Genomic DNA, 20,303 nt, shown 5'->3' on the forward strand with positions numbered 1-20,303 from the left:
GTAGACAGAGAATGAGTCCCGGCACTATTTTCCACCCTTCCTCCTCTCCCACTTTTGTATACGCCAGCCATCCTTCCGTGGGTCGTAAGATGTGTATAAATTATGTACAGCTGAATGAATGCGAGACCGGCATGCCGGTCGACGTGCGTGGACTTAGATCCACAGGGGGGCGGCAGGCTTGGCGTGGGCCATTTCCGGGAAGAAGCTGTTGATCAGGTTTTGAACGTCGTTGATGTAGTCGTCGGCAGTGAATTTGACAAGGCCCCTGGTCTTGATGTAGACGTTGTCTTCCTCGTCGATCTTGGTGTTGCTTCGGGCTCCGTACTCCTCGGCCAATTCGGTGACCTGGGCTAGCTCCTGGCCAAAGGGATGTGCCTCCTTGATTCGCTGCTGGAAAGCTGGGCGTACTGCGGGCGAGGGAACTGGGGGAGGGGCGGGTTTTTGGCTCTGACCGTTGGACAGGGAGGAAGCTGAAGAGGCACGGGTGGATGTGGAAGAAGTTCGCGAGAAGCTGAAGCTAGCCTTGGTTGACACGGAGTGGTCCGAATCCTTGGACATGCGCGAGGTAGATCGGTGGCGGGCAAGGCTCTCATACGAGTTCTGCTTGGTGTGGGAAGGCGATCTCCTGGGAATGGCGGGAGCATCAGCTGTCAAGATGGGGCTCTTGTCGGGGACCATGAAGTAGGTTGACAGATGGTTAGGCCGGGGACCGGGGCACTCCTCGACTGGGGAGACCTCAGGGCTGGTTGGCGGCGAGGATTCAACGGAAGGAGCTTCAGATGGAGACTCGGAGTCTGTGGATCGGATTGACGCCTTGCTGCGGAGAGCGGGACGGGGAAGATCGGGGGCGTTGTAGGAGAGCATGTTGGTGGTGTGGACAAGCTGGATGGGACCTGAGATCTTGCTACGCATCGTCTGAGAGTTGTTGTGGTTGCGAGTCGAGTTGCTGCGCTGGGGCGACTTGGTGTAGTCACTCACGTCGCTGCCCATGCGGGCCTTGCGAGTGGTGAAAGCGCGTGCGAGCGACATGGCGAAGGCTGTGATTCGGGACCGTGTAACGGAGGTTGAGAAATTGAAAGAAACCGGCAGTGAATCGGTTTACATGCAAACCCACGAGAGCGGATCAGATGGTGGCGGTTGATGTCCAAGAATGTGGAAGAAAGTCAAATGGGGTCGAATGGCCGAGGTGGCGTGTGGCTCCAGATCGTTATGCGACGGCTTGACTGACTCAAGGCCAACTTGTGCGATGTGATATTGAGCTGGCGTTTCTGGTTGAGTCTGTGTGAGGTCTAGTGTGGTCGTCGGGTTGACAATGGTGATCTCTGAGAGTTGCTGTGTGGTACGTGAAGGAGTCCAGTCCTTGTGTGAGTTTCCAGTTATAGTTGCTGGGTGGGTTGCGTGTGCTGTGGTGTGCCGTGTGTGTGGCTTGCTGTAGTTGAACAGAGAGTGTGGTTCACGGGCTCAAGAGCGAGTGATTGCTGTCTTAGTTTGGATGATAAAGGAACGGTCAACGTCGATTGGGTATCGGTCGGTGTTTGGGAGTTCGATCGATCCTGCGATGGGGCTATCCCGAGCTGGTAACAAAGGCACACTGTGGGTGCGGGCGTGGTATTGGCAAAAAGACAAAGAAAGAGGCGCGCAGGATAGATCACGTTCGGAGGGAGCGACGATCGTGAGCTGGGCGGCTGGCGCGAGCAAAGGAAGAAGAGAAAGCGAAGCTTTTCGATGACGGATCAAGGAGAAGCGTTGGATGGAGAAAAGAGAGGCAAGACAACGGGATCAACGCGTGGAGACGGGGGGACGAAACAAAGATATTGGGAACGGATCGGGGGGGGGGGGACGCTACGACCAGAGGCAAAAGCGCAGGCAGGGCCTGTAGCGCTTCAGAGGGGGAGCGTGCAGCGGTGCAGCGAGGGAGAGTGGGCGCTGTCTCCCTTCTTCCCACTGCAGCCAGCGGACTGGCCGGCCCCTGGCAGATTTCCCAGGGCTGCTGGGCTTGCGCCGGGGTGCGCCGGGGTGCCCCGGTCGGTTTCTTCACGCCTCTCGTTGGTTGGATCTCCTGGATGATAGGATGCCCATCCGCGTCGGCCTGTTTCTGCTGGGGGTGCTAGGACCTTCTAGGGTTTGTTAGGGTGATTCATGGGGGTCCGTCTTGTTCGCCCTTGTTTTCCCTCCCCTGGCTATCGCCCCAAAGAGAAGTCCATCGCCCCATCCCGGCGCCGCGCCAGCATGGGTTCCTGGGTGGAGCGGCAGCTAGTCGGCCTCAGCCAATGGCATTACGAGTTCCCCTGCCGGTTCAGCACCGTTTGGTATCCACTCACTTGCACCTCGACACTTTTCGCTCTTTTTCCCTCCCTCGGCCGCGGCACAAAGACCAAAAACCCATCGGCGCCAACAGAAAACCCCCGCTGACACCACTGTGCCGGTGGATGTCCAGCGATTGCTCTGTTGGGACAGAGGCGAATGACTTTCCAAGCGCCGGTGCCTCTCTCGGTGTCGGGCCGCCTTCAGTTGGGTTCTCTTCCCCTCAGATGACGACGCAGGGCCGAGCATCATCCAAGCGCGTTGTTGGTTCTCAAAGACCACACAAGACTGCACACACGGGTTTGAGCCCTGAACTCGCCGTCCGCTCTGCCATAGACGCGCCCTACGCAGCGCCTACTTACATCGCAGGTACATGATGCGAGCCACCGTGGCAGCGCGTCTTTTTCTGCTCGTTTCTTCTGCGTCGGCTACGGTGCGCTCTCTGCCAGTGAGGCCCTTTGTCAAGCGTCAAATCGCACGTTTCGCTGGCAAAAGTTGGGCGAGATCTCTCCACCAGGCCACCATGCGCCAATTCACCACCACTACCACTCACCACCATCCATTACCACCCACCCACAAACCCACCGCTAACCCACTATCCCTACTCTGGTCGTTACCCGACCACTGACCAAAAGGCCGACCCGCGCGCTACCGCGAATCTGGCCAGTGACGAGTACTCGCTCCGGCAAGACATGGCCCAACAAGGGCAAGACAAGGGAAAAGTCTATCGCATCACACATGCACACACTTTAATGGATGCCATCACCGAGACTCGTCCACTCACGACTCCCCGCCCGTCCGGTGTCCGCTGGCAAGCGTCCACCGTTTGGCGTGCGACTGGCGTGGAGCTGGCCTGGCTCAGGCGGTGATGAGTTGTCACTCTCACAGCGCGCTGTACCTGCATTGTTGTGCGTCTGTCGGTTGCTGGACCGTCACTGACTGGCCCAACGGCGTGTCAGTTTGCCGACTTGCCAGTGCGCCAGTGACGGCCTGACAGGTAACAGCAAGCCATGACATGCTATGACGGGACGGGATGAACTGTCTCTCCCTTCCCCACTGGGCTGGGGATCGCTTGCCTACTCACACTGCCACCCGTTTCCCCTGGGATTCCCTGGGATTCCCTGGGATCGCTCGCTCACCCTCCCTCCCAAGCCCGCGAACATCCTGTCCAGATGAACCCTGACATGGCCGTGTCGGAGAAAGATTGAGGCGCCCTCAGAGCCCTGAGGCCCTGGGTCCTCTTCCCCTCGTGGTTGGTCCCCCAGGACTCCCAGCATCACTAAGGGCCTCCCGGCTCCGCCTAGGCCGCACCAGGAGGCCAAAGTTTGCCCGCGCTGCATGAGTGATCCCGTCAAGAAACCGCCGGTCAACGCTGATTGGACCCCTGTGTCAACGCCTCTACCGTCGTTCTGTTTCAGGCCCTGGTGGCCGTGGCGGTCCCGGCACCGCGTGCCTGCGCAAGCGGGCCCTCCCACAAGACGCCCTCCCAGAGATTCTGGAGCTAGAAGGGGGGGGATCGTCGGTTTACGCCTCTGATGTGCCGGCTGCGAAACGCATGATCACAATCCCAATCCAACCTCTTTCTGCAGCCTTGTTTCTAAAGCTAGAAAGCCCAATGCAAACAGGGGGACTTGTTTGGCAAATAACTCGAAGCATGAGTGGCGCGTATTTTGGGATGCGGACCGTCCGCTTGTTGTCGATTGACGAGGTGCACACACATGGCACTGCCTACGACTCCATAGCACGATACACCATCGACCCTGGCACCACCATGCAATGCTTGTGCCATTGTGCCAGGGACGGCTCGGTACCGGCGTTCTCGCTCTGCTGATTCTTCTGATTAGGCGCCCAAAGAGCTCACGGGGTACAGTATGCATATGTGCGTACTTGCCGAGCTACCGCCATGGCCTTTCTTTTGTACGCGTTGGGCAGTCTCCGTGACGCAAACAACTGAATCAACTCGGTTCTCAATCGATCAATCAGACTTCAGACTCTCGCTCTCGCTTTCCATGGATGGTTAACTTCTCAGCTGGCGGGGCCGCCTCACTCAGATTTCCATCAATCGGACGCGCCATGCGACAGGGGGAAGCTCAATGCGCCCAGGACATCCAAACCCACCCCGGCCCCAGTCACCCAAAACTGCCCATCGTGTTTTAGGATCTTTGCTTTTGCTTTAGCCTCAGCTATGTATCTATTCAACTCGAGTTAGGCTTCTTTTCCCTCCAGCTCTCCCGAGTTTGAAAACACCCGTGTGTGCGCGCCGGCACGGTAGCATCCAAGCAGTTTACACTAGAGCCGCTCATCAAGCTAATTGCCACCTATTTTAATCCACCGCTCGACCATCACGGGTGTCACCAAATTCGACTGAGACTTACACCCCAATACAATACGCCTCTCAGGTGTCTTCGTCTAAGAAGAGGATTTTTGTGGTTGTGAAGCCGACACCTCGGCAATGCCCAGGGGTCACCTCTCAATCCTCGTCCATCGAATCATCGTCCTCCTTCTCCACAGCATCGCCGCCCTCATCCTCACTGTCACTGCTTTCATCGTTCTCCACACCAACCAGACGGTCTTCATCCTTCCCACTGTGATCAGGGACTCGTTGCGCAAAGGCCTTTCGGACTGAGGCATTGGTGCTAGTATCCCACACGTGCATGGTTCCCTTGCTACCAGCCACGGCCAGTCGGAATGCGACCTCAGGATCGGGAGCAAAGGTTGTCGAGAAGACCTTGCCGACATCGAGGTTACGGGAGACCACCACCGATGGTCCCGTTGACTGGATGTTCCATAGCTTCACAGTCTTGTCGGTGGATCCAGTGACCATGAAACCGGGGACCACGGGGTTGATGTCAAACGACGAGACTGACTCGTCGTGGGCCTGCAGTGTCCAGACTGACTTCGTCGCCGTGGGGTCCGATGGCGCATTTCGGATGTCGTGGTAGTGGATGATGCCGTTCTCCGTCGAGACGAAGAAGTAGTTGGAGTCATGGGGATCCCATCGCACATTCTCGACATCGCTCTCCACTCCCCATCGGGTTGGCTTTGCGTCTGGTGCTCGCATGTCGGCAGCCACAATGGTTCGGTCGTAGCTTCCGCTTAGCAGTACGGTCGACTCAACCGCATGCCATGCTAGAGAGCACACCTTGTCAGTGTGGTAGGTGTAAGACTTGGCGCACTTGGTAGTGTTCAGATCCCACAACTTGACAGTCTTGTCGGCCGAGGCCGAGGCCAACAGGTTGCGGTGCTTTCGGTTCGCGGCCAGTGAGAGGACTGCATCGACGTGGAATTCGTCATTGGCCTTCTTGGCCTTCTTCTTCTTCTTCTTGGGCTTCTCCGCCTCCGAATTACCGCCCTGACCCAGGATGGCATTGGGGTACATGCAGTCGATGGTGTCCAAGTCCCAAACCTCGATATCAGGGTCCATGGTGCCGATGGCGACAAAGTTGCCAGTAGCATCCTTCTCCACACCGGCCTTGTTGACGGGCATGTCGATCCACTCCACGCAGAGCGGGATCGCGGGCAGCATGATGTCGTGGTGCACGTAAAGGTTGTCGGCCTCATCCTCGTACACGTAGACTTCAAGATGCGCCATCTCGTCTTCCACCTTGGCAGACAGGATCAAGTTGTCGGTCGCCAAGACCTGGAGTTCTTCTCGATCCTCGTCCTCGTCCTCTTGGTCGGCGAGTGTAATGTAGGGGTCCTCCTTGTTGGACTCGTAGTAGGCCAGCGACTTGACGTTTCCAAACATTCCCATTCCCTCACCGTTACCGGGCAAATCCTCATCGTCGTCGTCGTAGTGTTCTAGGTCGTACTCTTTCAGGTCGTCATCGTCAACGGGAGCCCTGGTTGTTCTGGGTTAGTTTATTGTAAACACTTGTTAGTTGAGGATCACATACTTGGCCTTTTTAGCCGGCTTCTCGGTGTCATCCTTCATTTCCTCGTCATCCTCCTGGTTTCCATTACCCTCCTTGTCGCCGTCCTCCTCTTGGGCTTCCTTGAGATCTTCCTCGGCGTCGTCGAGCTGGAGCTTGGCAAGCCCTGCTATCCTTTCGTACTCAGCCTCGTCTAGAGTGTACTTTTGAGGGAAAGGCGCCGCAAAGCCCCGAGGGACCCATTGTGCGGCCGTGATCATCGACATCGTGAAGTTGGTTATGGGTATCTTGTTGGTGTACAAGCATGCGCCGCTTGGTGGGCGCCCGCTAGATAAATTTCTCCCAAAAATTTCAGGTGGGGGTTATCGATAAGGATTTGGTCGGATAAACCTCGTGGCCTTGTTTTCTAAACATCATCCTTGACCTTGTAGATCAGATACTCCTTGCCACGACAACAAGCATTCACGACTGGCAACCGAGGAAAAATGGGCGAAGACCGAGAGTACGATGGGTATAACCCCAAGAGGAGGCGGCTGGAATCTGCGCGCCCAAACAACCGATTTCAGAATGGATCGCGTGGCTCGACTCCACGCGCGCAGTCGCACTACGCGCCGACACCTCCACGAAACCCTGAAGTCCCCGAGCCGACGGCTGAGGACGACAAGGCGCTCGATCGCGATTGGTATGGAGGAGACGAGTTCGGCGGGCACACTTTCGGAGACGATTCGCATAACCCGTTCGCTTCATACCAGATGACGGCCTGGGAGAGTCAACAACAGGAGTCGGCGCGCGCTGAGAAGATGGCTACTCGATATGACTCGCGAAGGGAGCAGAGGCAACGAGAAAACGACGCTTGGGAGACGAACCGGATGTTGGTGTCTGGTGTTGCGCAGCGAAGAGACATGGCGTCCGACTTTGACGATGAAGAAGCGACTCGAGTCCATCTCCTGGTTCATGACCTGCGACCGCCATTCCTCGACGGACGAACCATCTTCACCAAGCAGTTGGACCCCGTCCCGGCCGTGAGAGACTTCCAGAGCGATATGGCTGTCTTTAGTAGGAAGGGAAGTAAGGTGGTGAAGGAGGCGCGTCAGCAACGAGAACGACAAAGACAAGCCCAAGCAGCCACGAGCATCGCCGGAACCACATTAGGAAATATCATGGGCGCAAAGGAAGAGGACGGAGACAGCGCGCTGCCCGTCCCGGCAGAGGACGATATGGAGAAGAGTGAACGCAAGGGAAACAAGTTCAGCGAGCACATGAAGAAGACCGACGGAGCCAGCAACTTCAGCCAGAGCAAGACGTTGCGGGAGCAGCGGGAGTATCTACCTGCTTTTGCTGTCCGCGAGGACCTCCTTCGAGTCATCAGAGAGAACCAGGTCGTCATCTGCGTTGGTGAAACCGGCTCAGGAAAAACGACACAGCTGACGCAGTTCCTCCACGAGGATGGTTATGGAAACACTGGCATGATTGGCTGCACTCAACCACGACGAGTGGCTGCGATGAGTGTCGCAAAGCGAGTTGCGGAAGAGATGGAAGTAAAGTTGGGGAGCACTGTTGGTTATGCGATCCGTTTCGAGGATTGCACTAGCAAGGAGACTGTCATCAAGTACATGACTGATGGTGTTCTGCTCCGAGAGTCGCTCAATGAGCCGGATTTGGACAGATATTCCTGCATCATCATGGACGAGGCGCACGAGCGTGCCTTGAATACTGATATCTTGATGGGTCTATTCAAAAAGATTCTGGCAAGACGTCGAGACCTCAAGCTCATCGTCACGTCCGCGACCATGAACTCGAAGAGGTTCTCCGACTTTTTTGGAGGCGCGCCTGAGTTCATTATCCCCGGAAGGACATTCCCTGTTGACGTCATGTTTCATCGATCTCCAGTCGAGGATTACGTCGATCAAGCTGTGCAGCAGGTCCTGGCAATACATGTTTCCATGGACGCTGGTGATATTCTAGTCTTCATGACAGGTCAAGAGGACATTGAAATCACCTGCGAGCTTGTCCAGAAACGACTCGATGCACTTAATGATCCACCGAAACTGAGCATCCTACCAATCTACAGTCAGATGCCAGCGGACCTTCAGGCAAAGATTTTTGACAGAGCCGCGCCTGGTGTCCGCAAGTGCATCGTTGCCACCAACATCGCCGAAACCAGTTTAACGGTCGATGGTATCAAGTACGTTGTGGACGCGGGCTTTTCCAAGATGAAGGTGTACAACCCTAAAATGGGTATGGATACCCTTCAGATCACGCCCATCTCGCAGGCAAACGCCTCGCAGCGTTCGGGACGTGCTGGTCGAACTGGACCGGGCAAGGCGTTCCGACTTTTCACCGAGAAGGCGTTCAAGGAGGAGCTTTACATGCAGACGATACCTGAAATCCAGCGGACAAACCTCTCAAACACCGTGCTTATGCTGAAGTCTCTGGGCGTGAAGGATCTTTTGGACTTTGATTTCATGGACCCTCCCCCTCAGGATACCATTACCACGTCAATGTTCGACCTCTGGGCTCTCGGGGCGCTGGATAACCTCGGGGAGCTGACAGAGGTTGGCCGAAAGATGAGCGCTTTCCCCATGGACCCGTCCTTGGCAAAGCTCCTCATCACGGCGGAAGAATACGGGTGCAGTGAAGAGATGATTACCATTGTCTCGATGCTTTCAGTCCCCAACGTATTCTACCGACCCAAGGAGAGGCAAGACGAAGCTGATACGCAGCGTGAGAAGTTCTGGGTGAGCGAGTCGGACCATTTGACCTACCTGCAGGTCTACTCAGCATGGAAGGCAAATGGACACTCGGATGGATGGTGTGTCAAGCACTTCCTCCACCCCAAGTCTTTGAGACGAGCAAAGGAAATCCGAGATCAGCTTCTGGACATTGTCCGGATGCAGAAGATGACGCTGTCAAGTTGCGGGATGGACTGGGACATCATCCGCAAGTGTATTTGTTCCGGCTACTACCACCAGGCCGCCAAGTACAAAGGCTCCGGAGAGTACATCAATCTCCGCACCAACCTCGGAGTGCAGCTGCACCCCACGAGCGCCCTCTACGCCGGCCACCCGCCAGACTATGTTGTGTACCACGAGCTGATCCTCACTTCCAAAGTCTACGTCTCGACGGTCACGGCCGTGGACCCTCACTGGTTGGCCGACCTCGGTGGCGTCTTCTACTCCATTAAAGAGAAGGGATATTCGGTACGGGAGAAGCGCATCACGGAGACCGAGTTCAATCGCAAGATGGAGATTGAGGCCAAGATGGCCGAGGACAAACGCAAGGAAGAGGATCGCAAACTGGCCGAGGTGGAGCGCACGCAGAAGAAGAAGGTTGGTAGCGATGGGAAGAAGTTTGTTACGCAGGGTGCCGTGAAGAAGCCAGTTATTAAACGCCGCGGGAGAGGATTCTGAGCGAATGTATTAGTGTATAGATTTACAGGATACTGTACAAAACGACTGACACCGGGTTTGGGCGAGTTTCGATATTCATCTTGATTTTTAGCGCCGGATCTCGAAGCTGTCCTCCCCTTCTACCACGTCCCGATCCTCTCTATCGAGCTTGACAACTCTCGCATGTCTCGGGCCATTGTCCACATCCTTGAAGAACTTGGTCATGGCATCATCGTCGCCTTGCGCCTCGCCTTCAACCTGCTCCGAACGTCAACGGATTGAGACGCAGAACGAACTTGGGTAAGCGACCTTGTTGTCGGGGGTGTTTCGACACCACCCGGTGACGCCGTACTCCTGAGCCCTCCTCCGAGTAAAGTATCTGCTCGCGGATTAGAGGCAATTCATCGGTTGGCGCAAGTCAATGGGATTCCATGCCGGAAGCCAACACCTGGATGACGTCAGTTTGGCGTTGGTGCAAGGAGGCGTAGGATCTTCATACCTTGGACGATTCCGCCGTGGGCGACGAAGTAGACCTACCGTAAAGTAAGCATCGCGGCATGGCATTATTCAACAGAGATACCATACTCGTTTCGCCATAATTGTACTAACACTGGATGTCGATCGTGAGGCAACATCCCCGAACGCAGCTTGGAGGGGCAAGGTGGGATGCCGGCTAAGCTCCGGCCGGGAGATAAGATTGAGAGGCGTCTTGATGTCACTTTGCTCGTGTGTCCATGCTCAAGGCTCCAGGTTACACGTCCCCGAGTCCTTCTCCCTCCGAGTCCTTCTCCCTCCGAGTCCTTCTCCCTCCGAGTCCTTCTCCCTCCGAGTCCTTCTCCCTCCGAGTCCTTCTCCTCCCGCCACCAACTCCCTAGGACCGTCTCTCGCCATGACACTCGCTCGCATAGATTACTGACCGAAACAGCACCGCCGTGAACCCAATGGAGCCCCCTCCAACCGGCGAGCCCGTCATCCGCTTTCGCGCCGGCAAGAAGCGCAAGGCCTACCGCCAGCGCATCGACGACGACGACGACAACACCGCCGAACCCGCACCGACAAGCCTCGAGGCGCAGGCCCCCGATGCTGTCGCGCATACTGTCACGAAAGCGGACGGCGACAGCGATGGCGAGTCCAGCGTCGCAGCCGCTCTCCGATTGCGCAATGCGCGCCGTGGTCGCCTCCGCGGCGCCGGCTTGAAGAACACCCCCAGGCACGACGACGAGACGTCTGGTGAACGCGCCCTTGTCCTGCGAGACCCGGACGGCGCGCCTGAAAAGGAAGCCAGCCTCAGCAGCGTCGCCAATCGCTTCACCCACCAGACCGGTCTCCTCGCCGACATGAACGACAAGCACATGTTCGTTGACACCCCAACACGCTCTCCCTGCGCTACTCGACTAATCATTCAAGGATGGAATACATAGAATCCCGCCTATCTAGTCGCAAGAGCGGAACCACCTCTAGCTCGAAAGACGCCCCGGCCGCGACAGCGACAGCGACAGCACCGGCAGCATCTGCGAAGACCGCTGCGCCGGGCCCCTCAACGAAGCCGGAAGGCGGACACGCCGTCATGCAGGGCCGGCTGATGGAGATCGACCTCGGCGAAGAGGCGCGAGATATCAACGTCGCCCGAACCGAGCGCGCAACCCTGCACGGCGGAACCTCGACGCCAGGAGACGGCAACAGTGGAGGTCGCCGCGCAAAGAAGCCCCGACTTGGTCGAGATGGCAAACCGTGGCGGCCCCGGAACCGCCGTCCCAGCGATGCTATCAAGCGAGACCAACTCGTCGAAGAGATTTTACGTGAAAATCGCCGTACGTGTCTCTCAACCTTGTCTCATTTTAATCTTATTCTGACAAATATTCTAGTTGACGTTTACGAAGCCCCTGCCGAACCATCTCCCAAGGCCTCAGGCCTCGATGAGGATGGCGCCGCTGATGACCGGCTGGCCGAGGAGTTCCGTCAGCAGTTTCTCGACGACGTCGCCCAGCGCCAACTCAAGAAGAAGAAACCAGCGAACCAGCCAGTGCGGCCCGGAGCTGAAGATGTCCTCAAGGGTCCTAAGCTGGGTGGTAGTCGAAACGTACGAGCCGCCATGCGGGACCTGTTGCTGAAAAAGGAGAAGGAGGGGAAGAAATGAGACATGTTTCAGGCGTTGTTGCTTTTTCCATGGATATAAATACACTTTGGGCTGAGCTAGTCGCGTTTCCCCGGATTCGGAGCCAAATGCCAATCAGTGCGGGAATGAACATGCATGCTATGGGGCATTTGTACGCGATCCTTTTTGGAACGCATACTTGATGCTTCTGCTTCTTAAACTTGTTCAATTGATCACTCGTTAATTTAATCTCTTTCATTGACTACTCAGCCCGTAATGATTGATGTCGTGTCGTCGGTATTTACCCTGATCCAGTTCCTAATCCAAGAGACCCTCCCAATTCCCAACCTATGCTGTATCAATCAAAACTCCTGTACCCAAAACCCGTATAAAGTTGTCCCAAAAAAAGCAAAGAAGAAGAAGACCTTGTAAGAGAAGGACTGAAAGTTGCCGTCAGGCTAAAGCTTGCTGTCTTGCTCCAAACGCAAGAAGGTCAGGCCGCATAATACTTTATCTTGCGCCGATTCAATGTGTCGTCCCATGTCATCCCCAAGACATAAGAGAAAAGAATAGAAATAGAAATGTGAGTCTCAAACAAAGAGCCTTCATCTGATGTCGAGCTGGAAAGGCTTGAACCGCCCGCCAATTGTAGCACAGCGGGGACACTTCCTTCGCGCTCCATGCTCTGCCATGAGAACTTCAACACAAGTAGGACAGAGTCCGCAAATACATTCAGTGCATGCATAAGAATCTTTGAGTAGGGAGAACCCCTGGCAAGCAGCGCAGTAGATCTGGATGGTCTGCGCCGAGTACGTAGGTGATGAGTCGGACAGCCCGCGTGATCCGATATGGAAATTGTCGCCGCTCTCCACGGAGGGGAATGGCTCAATTCCATCCTGTCCGTACGAAGGCGGTGTCAGCGCCTGCTGGAGGGGAGATGCTTGGTAATTCCCTGGCTGGAACTGCACTTGATGAGAGAACGGTGGCAGTGAAGCTCTATGAATTGAAACTGGAGATTGAGGGACCTGAGAACATGGTCAGTGGAGGCATTCAGAGTGACGAGGTGGATATGACGTACAGGTGTGCGATCTTCGTCAATGTCTCCGGCAGCCGAGGCGGCCTGGTCGGCTGCATCAATGAGGTCTTCCCATCGTTTCCCAAAGTCTGCAGAGGGTTCAGCTGAAAGAGCCTTCCGGTCATTACCTGGTCTGTATCGTTCGTCGTTCTGAATTCGTCGGAGCCACTCGGTGGCGGATCCACGCGAGTTCTTCTTCTTGTGGTGGGCTTCCCTTCCTCGCTTCGTCACAGACTGCTTGCGAGGTCGATTGGGTCCTAACGGGCGCTGAAGGGGTGGAAGCGTTGAGGACCTTCCTGGGGGTGAATTGGCCAGAATGGAAGGGAGAAAATCGCGCTGGCGATTGGACTTGGCGGAAGAGTACGGGTCGCTAGTTATGTCGTGGTTTGATAAGTTAAGAGGGGGCAATTCAATTGACGTTCGAGGCCTTCGCCGTCCATCCAGGTCTGAGTAGTATTCCTAAAAACGTCGAGCTGATTAGTCCATGTCATTACTGGGTGGCGGCAGTTTAGTTATCGATAGGGGCGGGGTAGCGGAGCTTACACCATCGAAGTCCGCCTCTCGTTCATTCTTGACGCCATGGAGCTCTGCCAGAGCAGCAGCTGCACTGGCAGTGCCGAGCATAGGACCAGCAGGGGCGCCTCCGCCACCACCAAGATCGTCTACATGCCGGGGAGTACCCGGATTGCTCGACTCATCTCGGTGATAGTTGTGACGCTCGTGAAAACCTTGAAGGTGGTCAACGGGCGGGGGCAAGACTGGCTGAGTGTGGGACAAACCCTGAGCAGCAGGAGCTGAGGTCGGATCGGGATGGCGGCGCTCCGACGGCGGGGTATTGATCATGAGGAGGAAGCTCTCTTCGGTGGCCGGGAGCTTTGAGATGTAGTGCTCGGGATGCGCTCGGCGAATATGCTCCTGCATGGAGCGGTACCTCTTTTCCTGTAGTTTGCAACTAAGGTTAGATTGCGGGTGTTGCTTGGTGTTGGGGGGAAAGCGGAAGCTCTCGTGAAGCTCTCGCAGTAGCTCGCACGTAGATAGGAAGGTGGTGAGACATGACGATAACGCTGGCGGATGTAGGATCGGGTGATGTCAAGGGCAGGCAGCGGGTGCAAGACGAGAAAAAAGGCCTTGGGGAACTTACACCGATGCATCGCTTGCGACAGCTGGAGCCATCTTGATTGCGCAGCGGACAGACAACCTCGTTGTTGGAGTCTGTGATTGAGAACGAAGACGTTAGGGACGATCGAGGCGGCATCTTGACCCCACCATGCGCAATGCCTCGTCGGTGGGGGGTGGGTGGTGATAAGAGGATGATGAAGAGTCGGAAACTGAGAGGGCGAAGGGTTCAATTGGCGAGGAGATAGCTGGATGAAGCTGGAGCATTTCAAGGCGCAGCTCGAGGACGGCGGCAGGAGTTGCCCTGGGTCATGGGCGGATGTGTTACAAGAGCCGTTTCGGACTGGGGTTGGCGATGGCGAATGGAGGTTGAGGGGAGCACCGCGGCTGAAGGCGGATATTATGAGACGTCGACAGTCGAGAGTCGAGATCCAAGTAAGATGCCGAAAGTAGATGTAGAGGCGAGAGTCGATGGGATGAAGCAAGGGAAGAGATCGGTGGAGGAGGAGTACGGCCGGTAGATAGAGGTAGGGAAAAGAGTTGGGCCGGCCGGTTTACAGCCCGTGGGGAAAGAGGAAGGCAGGGACAAGGAGCTAGGAAGGTAATGAGACGGAAGGTGGGAGGCGAAAGGGATGCTTTCGGGTAAAGCGTGTGAGAGAATTGGTGAGTAAGAGGAAAGAGCGAAAGAGAGAGTGAGAGAGGGCGTGTGCGTGAGGGTGCGAGCAAGAGTGTGTGTGGTGCTGTGAGAGCTTGCTTGTACATAGTAGAGGAGGAGCTTTCAGTGCGCTCACACCCCAAAATCACGGACGAGCCAGCATCAGAACAAGCACCGAGACGCGCGGAACACCCACAGGACCGGGCACTAACTACTACAGAAGGAGGAACGAGGGAAGCAAGCACAAAGTGGAAGGGGAAAAATCCCTGCGTTGCGAGGGAGGGCGTGTGGGCAGACAGACGGACAAACGCCGCGACGGCTGTCACTGACGAATCTCGACGACTTCTTACTGGCGATCTGCCTCGAACGACTTATCACTGGGGGCCAATGGTACCGGGCTGAAGCTTGGGGGGGCGGGTACAGCAGCTGTGTTGCAGGTCTTCTAGGGCCCGGCGAGAAGCAAAAACCTCACTCTTCCCTGCGCTTTATCTTGCATCGGATTGGGGGATTGGGGGGGGACCGGACTTGAACTGGGGCAGGGAAGCTTCTTCCAAGCATCAGCAGCCGCACCAGAAGAAAGCACAAGCAAGCACCCAGCTGGTATGAGCAGGCATGAGCAAGCACAGCACCACGAGGGACCATGGCCCAAGCGCCCGTCGCGAGCAAATCAATTGGCTCCCATTGCAATGACTCGGAGGGGTGGTGACTTCGGTGGAGAGGATGGGTGGCTGGCAGTGGAGCTTTCCTGGACGGATGGAGGCGGACGAGTTGGGCGAGGTGGGCGAGGTGGACGAGGTGGGATGGGGCCTGCACAATCGCTCGCTGTGGTTGTCTGGTGCCATCTGAAAGGTCTGAAGGTGCTGCAGGTCAGTGAAGCTACCAAAGCGACAGGGGGGAAGCTCCATTCGAGGTGGAGCTGGGTCCCTGGCTGAAGGTCCCTTCGCCTCGCCGTGCTTTGAGCGGCGTGTGAGAGAAGCAGAGCTTTTCACCCACCTCGGGGTTTCTCTCCACCAGGTTGGCGGAGGCGGCCAAGCTAAGATCCAATAGCTACAGTGCTTCACAAGACCTCCCGTACTGGACTGCATCCGTCGATGTTTCGCTTTGCGCCAGGTCGGCGTCGTCGGCAACCGTTCGAGTAAGGTATCTGGCGCCTGGCACTTTAGAGTACAGGATTGGATAGGATGGCCACTGATCCGGCCGCTGTGGCCAAGAGTCGGCGGGGCCGAAGCAAAGGTCAACTGCCACACGTCTTGTCCCTAATCCAACTCCGGCTGTTGGCCATCACATGTACACTATCAGTGCCATTTCGCATGACTCTCGCCACAAGCTGGGCCATGGGACCGACCGAAGCTCACCAGCAGCGACCGAGCTGGAGCTCGAGCCATGCAAGGGTTAGTCGAGGAGCTGGAATCTCAGCGGCCGAGGTGGCGCTGGATGCGGCGGTTCGCATCGAGTCAAATCACATCCCAAATCGGAAGGGGGGTGTAAACCTGAGGTACGGTAGAGCCGGTGGCGAGATGGCGAGAAGTCTGTCGTCGTTGAGCTGTAGCCCAGGGCCTACTGAAAGCGCCTGGTCCTGCAGGTGAGCACTGTGTCTTAGAGGGATGTAAGGTACCTTTGCAGGTAGCTCCGAGGCGGCATGACTTTGACACAAACAGGGCGGGCAAAGCAAAGGGCAAGCCAGCGTCCTGGGTACACAACACCACACCCTCGGGTCTTGTGAGGGGACGGTGACATCACCGGCCAGGGGGTCTGGCCCTACGAAACAGGCTGTCTGGGGGGAGCAAGAGTCAGTCAGGAGATATGACCACTCGCTTCCGAGAACTCAGCGTCGAGCACCGGGCCGTCAGATCAGTACTAGGCAGGCGGTGAGCAAGCATGAATGTCTCCTAAAAGATGGATGGATGGATGGATGGGTTGAGTCGGCGATGAGGTAGTAGAGGTACTTGGTGATGGAGGGTAGAGTACGGAGTGCTTGGGGGCCAGGCCCGAGAAAAGCGAGTGTCGTGAGACCAACCAGCCGAGGTCATGCTTGATAAGTCCGGCTTTATTCTCCAGGGCGGTGACCCCGCGCCGCACCGCCTAAATCGCGGCAATCGTCAGCGGTACTGTTCCCTGCGGTCTAGCGTACCTAACGGGCTTTGGAAGCTCTGGAGGGTACTTCCCAGATGCCTCTATGGCGGAGGTTGACGACGATGGCATGGCTCCGGCAGCAAAAGTGGGCCTAGTGGACGTCGAGGGATTTGGGGGACGTGGGAGTCCCTGTAGAAATGCGCAAAGTGGGGGGGCATGGTGAGGACCGCGCGGGAACGGATAAGGATAAGACCCAAAAAAGATTTCTCCCGGGTCACTCCACCCGAACTGGGAAGGACGGTACCTGCCTGTACCTGCTAACTTTCGTAGCACGCAAGCTTCCTCTTTCCTCCAGGACCCCAAGGGCCCTAAGCCGCGACTACCTATCTTGGCCGGCTTTCAATGGGTGTTGCCGTCTTGTCCTCTTGCACCTTGACGCCCACACTCCGTCAGTCAAACAGGAAACCGCGGGTATACATACCTTCCATACCTGGTACCTACGTAAAAGAAACCGCCGCAAAAGCCTCATTGTGGTTCTCTAGCTCATCTGCACCTGCAACGGCCCGTAAACAACAACCACAGCTCCCGGGCAACAATCACAAGCGGCTGGTTGGGCGGGATCCTCTTGGGAGCTTCAGCGGAGCTCGCCAACTTTGGATCGACCAGCTGACCAGACAAAATAAATTCCTGGGCAGACACCCATGCGCTTGAGCTTCAAAGGCCGCACTCTACTCGCTGCTCCCGCTGCAATCTCCACCTGCTCTTCTTATCCTTGCCGCGATAGCCACCACGTTGGACCCTGGCCCAGGTCTCTGGAAACGCTGTCGAGTCCGTGCAGTCTAGACTGGCGCTGTTTTTTTTAATGTTTTTTATTGGTGTGGCTAAAGAGCTTTTCCCGGGACAACTTACACAGAACTTCGGAGGAGCGGTTCCTAACCGGCGCGGCACAGCGGTGGAAGCTGGCTCCGCTCCCGTGACGATGGGAACGGAACGGAACCAACTCGGACTTCACTCCCTTGTTACCATTACACATGCCATATTCAATCCAAAAACGGCGACAATCTGGGCTACCAGTTGATCATTCAACGTCACAGCACGGCTTCTTTCTTTCCTTTAGCTATAGACAAGTGTCTAGACAAGCTAGCCGGATGAGGGATTCAATCAAGCTCAAGACAGGCCGCCAAAGTCAATGCCACTCTTCTTCACCGTTACTTCAAGCGAAGCGATGGAACAAATGCCATATCGATTGATACAGTGTCTCCCACCTTCAGCATGGCTACCACGACCCCCTTGAGTGCTGGCCGGCTCCGAAAGCAGGTGCTGATAAGTGCATTCATCAACAAACGCCATCTGTTAGGAATGTTGTCTCAACCCTGGAGCAATGGTCTCGAACAGGACGCTTATTAGACTGCTGGCCCCCATCCGATATTGTGCATCCAGTCTCAGACACTCACCGGCACATGCATGGACTGGCATGTCGGCCATGATACCCATCCATACCGCACAAACCGCGGCGGAAGTCGAAGCCGACGGACACGGATGTAAGGGGGAATCATCTAAGTATTGTTGGCTTGCGCAATGGACAATACTGATATGCTTTTCTCTACTACGACCGGATTCCACCATAGCCGACGCCACAGCGATTCGGCCTGGCCGTACCGCCGCCAGAGGCGCATTCACAGGCGCCTCAATTTGCTCCCATGCCGCCCAACTCTTTTGATTCGGGTGCCGACAGTCTCAATACACTGGTCTTTACCCCTGTTTGCGGGCCTTGGCTTTTTTGGGGTAGTCTCTCATTAAGTATCGTTCGCCCATGTTGGTTCTCACTAGGAGTCCAGATATGGCAGTCATTTGGACAAGAAGACCGTGGTGAAGCGATTTGCACCATTCTGCCCTCCAACCCCGAATGTCGTATTGGTTGACTCCTATCGGACGTGACACCAGGATCAAATAATCCGAAATGGCGTTGACGGTCAAGCAACTCAATGGCGACAGCTCGTTCCTGTTGAGCTTCGAGCCCATCGGCCAAGGCCCAGCACAGCAACCCTTTCGAATTCTCTTGGACCCTTGGCTCCCCGGCCCAACATCCGCCCCAGACCAAGATCGGGAACAAGATACCTACTCAAAGAAGTACCACGAATTCGAGAAGGACTGTATCTCGTCGGTTCGAGAGCTGCCGGAGCTAGACCTCGTCATCATCAGCAGAGACAAGAGCGATCACTGTAACAAGGACACGCTCAAGGAACTGTCCCGGACCAACTCGAACTCCGTGATTCTGGCCGAACCAGCTGCGGCTAAGCTGATCCGCAGCTGGAAGTTCTTTGAAAAGGACAGGGTCCTGACGCTGGAGAGGTGGGAGGATCCTCGTGTCACTGGAAGGGAGACGACAACTCGCGTCTCCGTCCCGCCTCAACACCTAGGAGGCGATCCCGGAGAGGTCACCATCTCCTTCATCGCTCAGAAGAAGGACCGCTGGCGAGCCCGTGCTGCCGTGGGCATCACCTACCGCCCGCCCCTTTGTCGCCCCTTGTCCTTTTATCGCCCTCTCCTCACCTCGCCGGTGACTCCCAGACCACCAGTCTTCAGGGTCGGTCCAAGGCTCCCCTCGCCGCCTCCCCTGTCCCCAATGATACTGCACTTCAGACACAATTCAGAAGCGGCCATTCTCCCATTCCCGCCTCCTAATGTGCTTCACAAAAAGCGGCTATCCTACGACCCGTCAATGGCTGACTCGGTGTCTCAATCTCTGTTCCTGCCGCCACCGCCGCCGGCGCCGCCGACTCCATCCCCTCCCGAGTCCCCACGCCTCTACCGGAATCGGTCCAACCGCTCCATCGCCTCCGTGGCGCCGCACGCCCGCGACCGCTCCATCTCCATCATCTTCTCTCCACACGGCATCGCCTACCAGAGCCTCGAACCATACGCCACCACCCACCTGGTCACCGAGGCCGCGTTGCCCCTGACGGCGCTGCTCCACTGCTTCGACGCCGTCGCCGGGCCCTGGTGGCTCCCCGGCTCTTTGCCCGATGGCCAGAAGATCGCCACCGCCCTCGGCGCCAAGGCCTGGGTCAGCGCCCACGACACCGGGCGCGACACCCGTCAGGGGTGGGCCGGCCGGATGGCGGGCAAAATGGCTCGCACGCGTCGCTATCGCCACGAGGTACGGCGGGAGCTCGACCGGTCTGCCTGGGATAGCGGCAAGAAAGCGCCACACACGGAGATTATGGCTCTGGCCATCGGGGATGAAGTTGCACTGACGAGTGAGGGCGTTTATGAGCCAAATGTGCCGAAGAAGCCCAGAGTGACGTCCATGATTTTCTGAGGGAGGGCTGTGAGAGGTTGTGTTTGCAAAGAGAGGAGAATGGCGAATAGCTTCTCGTGTCTTGACATGTTTGCTGGCTTTCATATACTAGGTTCCTACGCAGAGGCCACGGGGTTGGATGGGTAACCTCGAAGACTTTCATGATCACCAGTCATTGGTCTGGTTGGATATGCGCTAATGATGGTGTTAAATAACCCCATCTACAGGCCCGTCCTAAAAGAGAGAAGAAATACAGCTTTATTTATATGCTTTGTCGAAGTCAACTTCGCGTCTAAGTCAGGATCCACAGCCTCGACCTAGGGTATCATCCAGTTGTCCATTCATCTCGACCACTCCATCTCATCCCTCATATCGACGACAGTATGCTATGCAGCCTGTACAGTTCCCCAAGATACATGCGGT

At 56.4% G+C, this 20,303-nt stretch overlaps 6 protein-coding genes across 6 annotated transcripts; 3 read left to right on the top strand and 3 right to left on the bottom strand.

Moving 5' to 3' along the window:
- Positions 1 to 153: 153 nt before the first annotated feature.
- BGZ61DRAFT_525472 (uncharacterized protein) lies at positions 154 to 1,029 on the bottom strand (the record flags this gene model as incomplete). Its single annotated transcript, XM_046252770.1, has 1 exon — positions 154 to 1,029. The coding sequence occupies one exon, from the start codon at positions 1,027 to 1,029 to the stop codon at positions 154 to 156; it is 876 nt and encodes a 291-aa protein (XP_046112112.1).
- A 1,476-nt stretch (positions 1,030 to 2,505) lies between these two features.
- Positions 2,506 to 2,980, top strand: BGZ61DRAFT_13097 (uncharacterized protein). Its single transcript, XM_046237152.1, has one exon. It carries the CDS (start codon positions 2,678 to 2,680, stop codon positions 2,930 to 2,932), a length of 255 nt encoding a protein of 84 aa, XP_046112113.1. The 5' UTR covers positions 2,506 to 2,677; the 3' UTR covers positions 2,933 to 2,980.
- A 1,794-nt stretch (positions 2,981 to 4,774) lies between these two features.
- On the bottom strand, positions 4,775 to 6,442 carry BGZ61DRAFT_337891 (WD40-repeat-containing domain protein; the record flags this gene model as incomplete). Its single annotated transcript, XM_046239079.1, has 2 exons — positions 4,775 to 6,146; positions 6,201 to 6,442. The coding sequence occupies 2 exons, from the start codon at positions 6,440 to 6,442 to the stop codon at positions 4,775 to 4,777; spliced, it is 1,614 nt and encodes a 537-aa protein (XP_046112114.1).
- A 3,954-nt stretch (positions 6,443 to 10,396) lies between these two features.
- Positions 10,397 to 11,897, top strand: BGZ61DRAFT_438090 (uncharacterized protein). The gene is made up of 3 exons (XM_046244204.1): positions 10,397 to 10,919; positions 10,973 to 11,376; positions 11,431 to 11,897. The coding sequence occupies exons 1-3, from the start codon at positions 10,507 to 10,509 to the stop codon at positions 11,700 to 11,702; spliced, it is 1,089 nt and encodes a 362-aa protein (XP_046112115.1). The 5' UTR covers positions 10,397 to 10,506; the 3' UTR covers positions 11,703 to 11,897.
- An 86-nt stretch (positions 11,898 to 11,983) lies between these two features.
- On the bottom strand, positions 11,984 to 14,082 carry BGZ61DRAFT_13225 (uncharacterized protein). Its single transcript, XM_046237167.1, has 4 exons — positions 13,877 to 14,082; positions 13,279 to 13,674; positions 12,739 to 13,194; positions 11,984 to 12,685 (listed from the first exon to the last, which is right to left on the bottom strand). Exons 1-4 carry the CDS (start codon positions 13,988 to 13,990, stop codon positions 12,266 to 12,268), a joined length of 1,386 nt encoding a protein of 461 aa, XP_046112116.1. The 5' UTR covers positions 13,991 to 14,082; the 3' UTR covers positions 11,984 to 12,265.
- Positions 14,083 to 18,419: 4,337 nt separating this feature from the next.
- Positions 18,420 to 20,153, top strand: BGZ61DRAFT_13262 (uncharacterized protein). Its single transcript, XM_046237174.1, has one exon. The coding sequence runs from the start codon at positions 18,540 to 18,542 to the stop codon at positions 19,899 to 19,901; it is 1,362 nt and encodes a 453-aa protein (XP_046112117.1). The 5' UTR covers positions 18,420 to 18,539; the 3' UTR covers positions 19,902 to 20,153.
- The last annotated feature ends 150 nt before the right edge of the window (positions 20,154 to 20,303 follow it).

The sequence above is a fragment of the Ilyonectria robusta genome, assembly GCF_021365365.1.
Source record: "Ilyonectria robusta strain PMI_751 chromosome Unknown BGZ61scaffold_1, whole genome shotgun sequence".
NCBI lineage: Eukaryota > Fungi > Ascomycota > Sordariomycetes > Hypocreales > Nectriaceae > Ilyonectria > Ilyonectria robusta.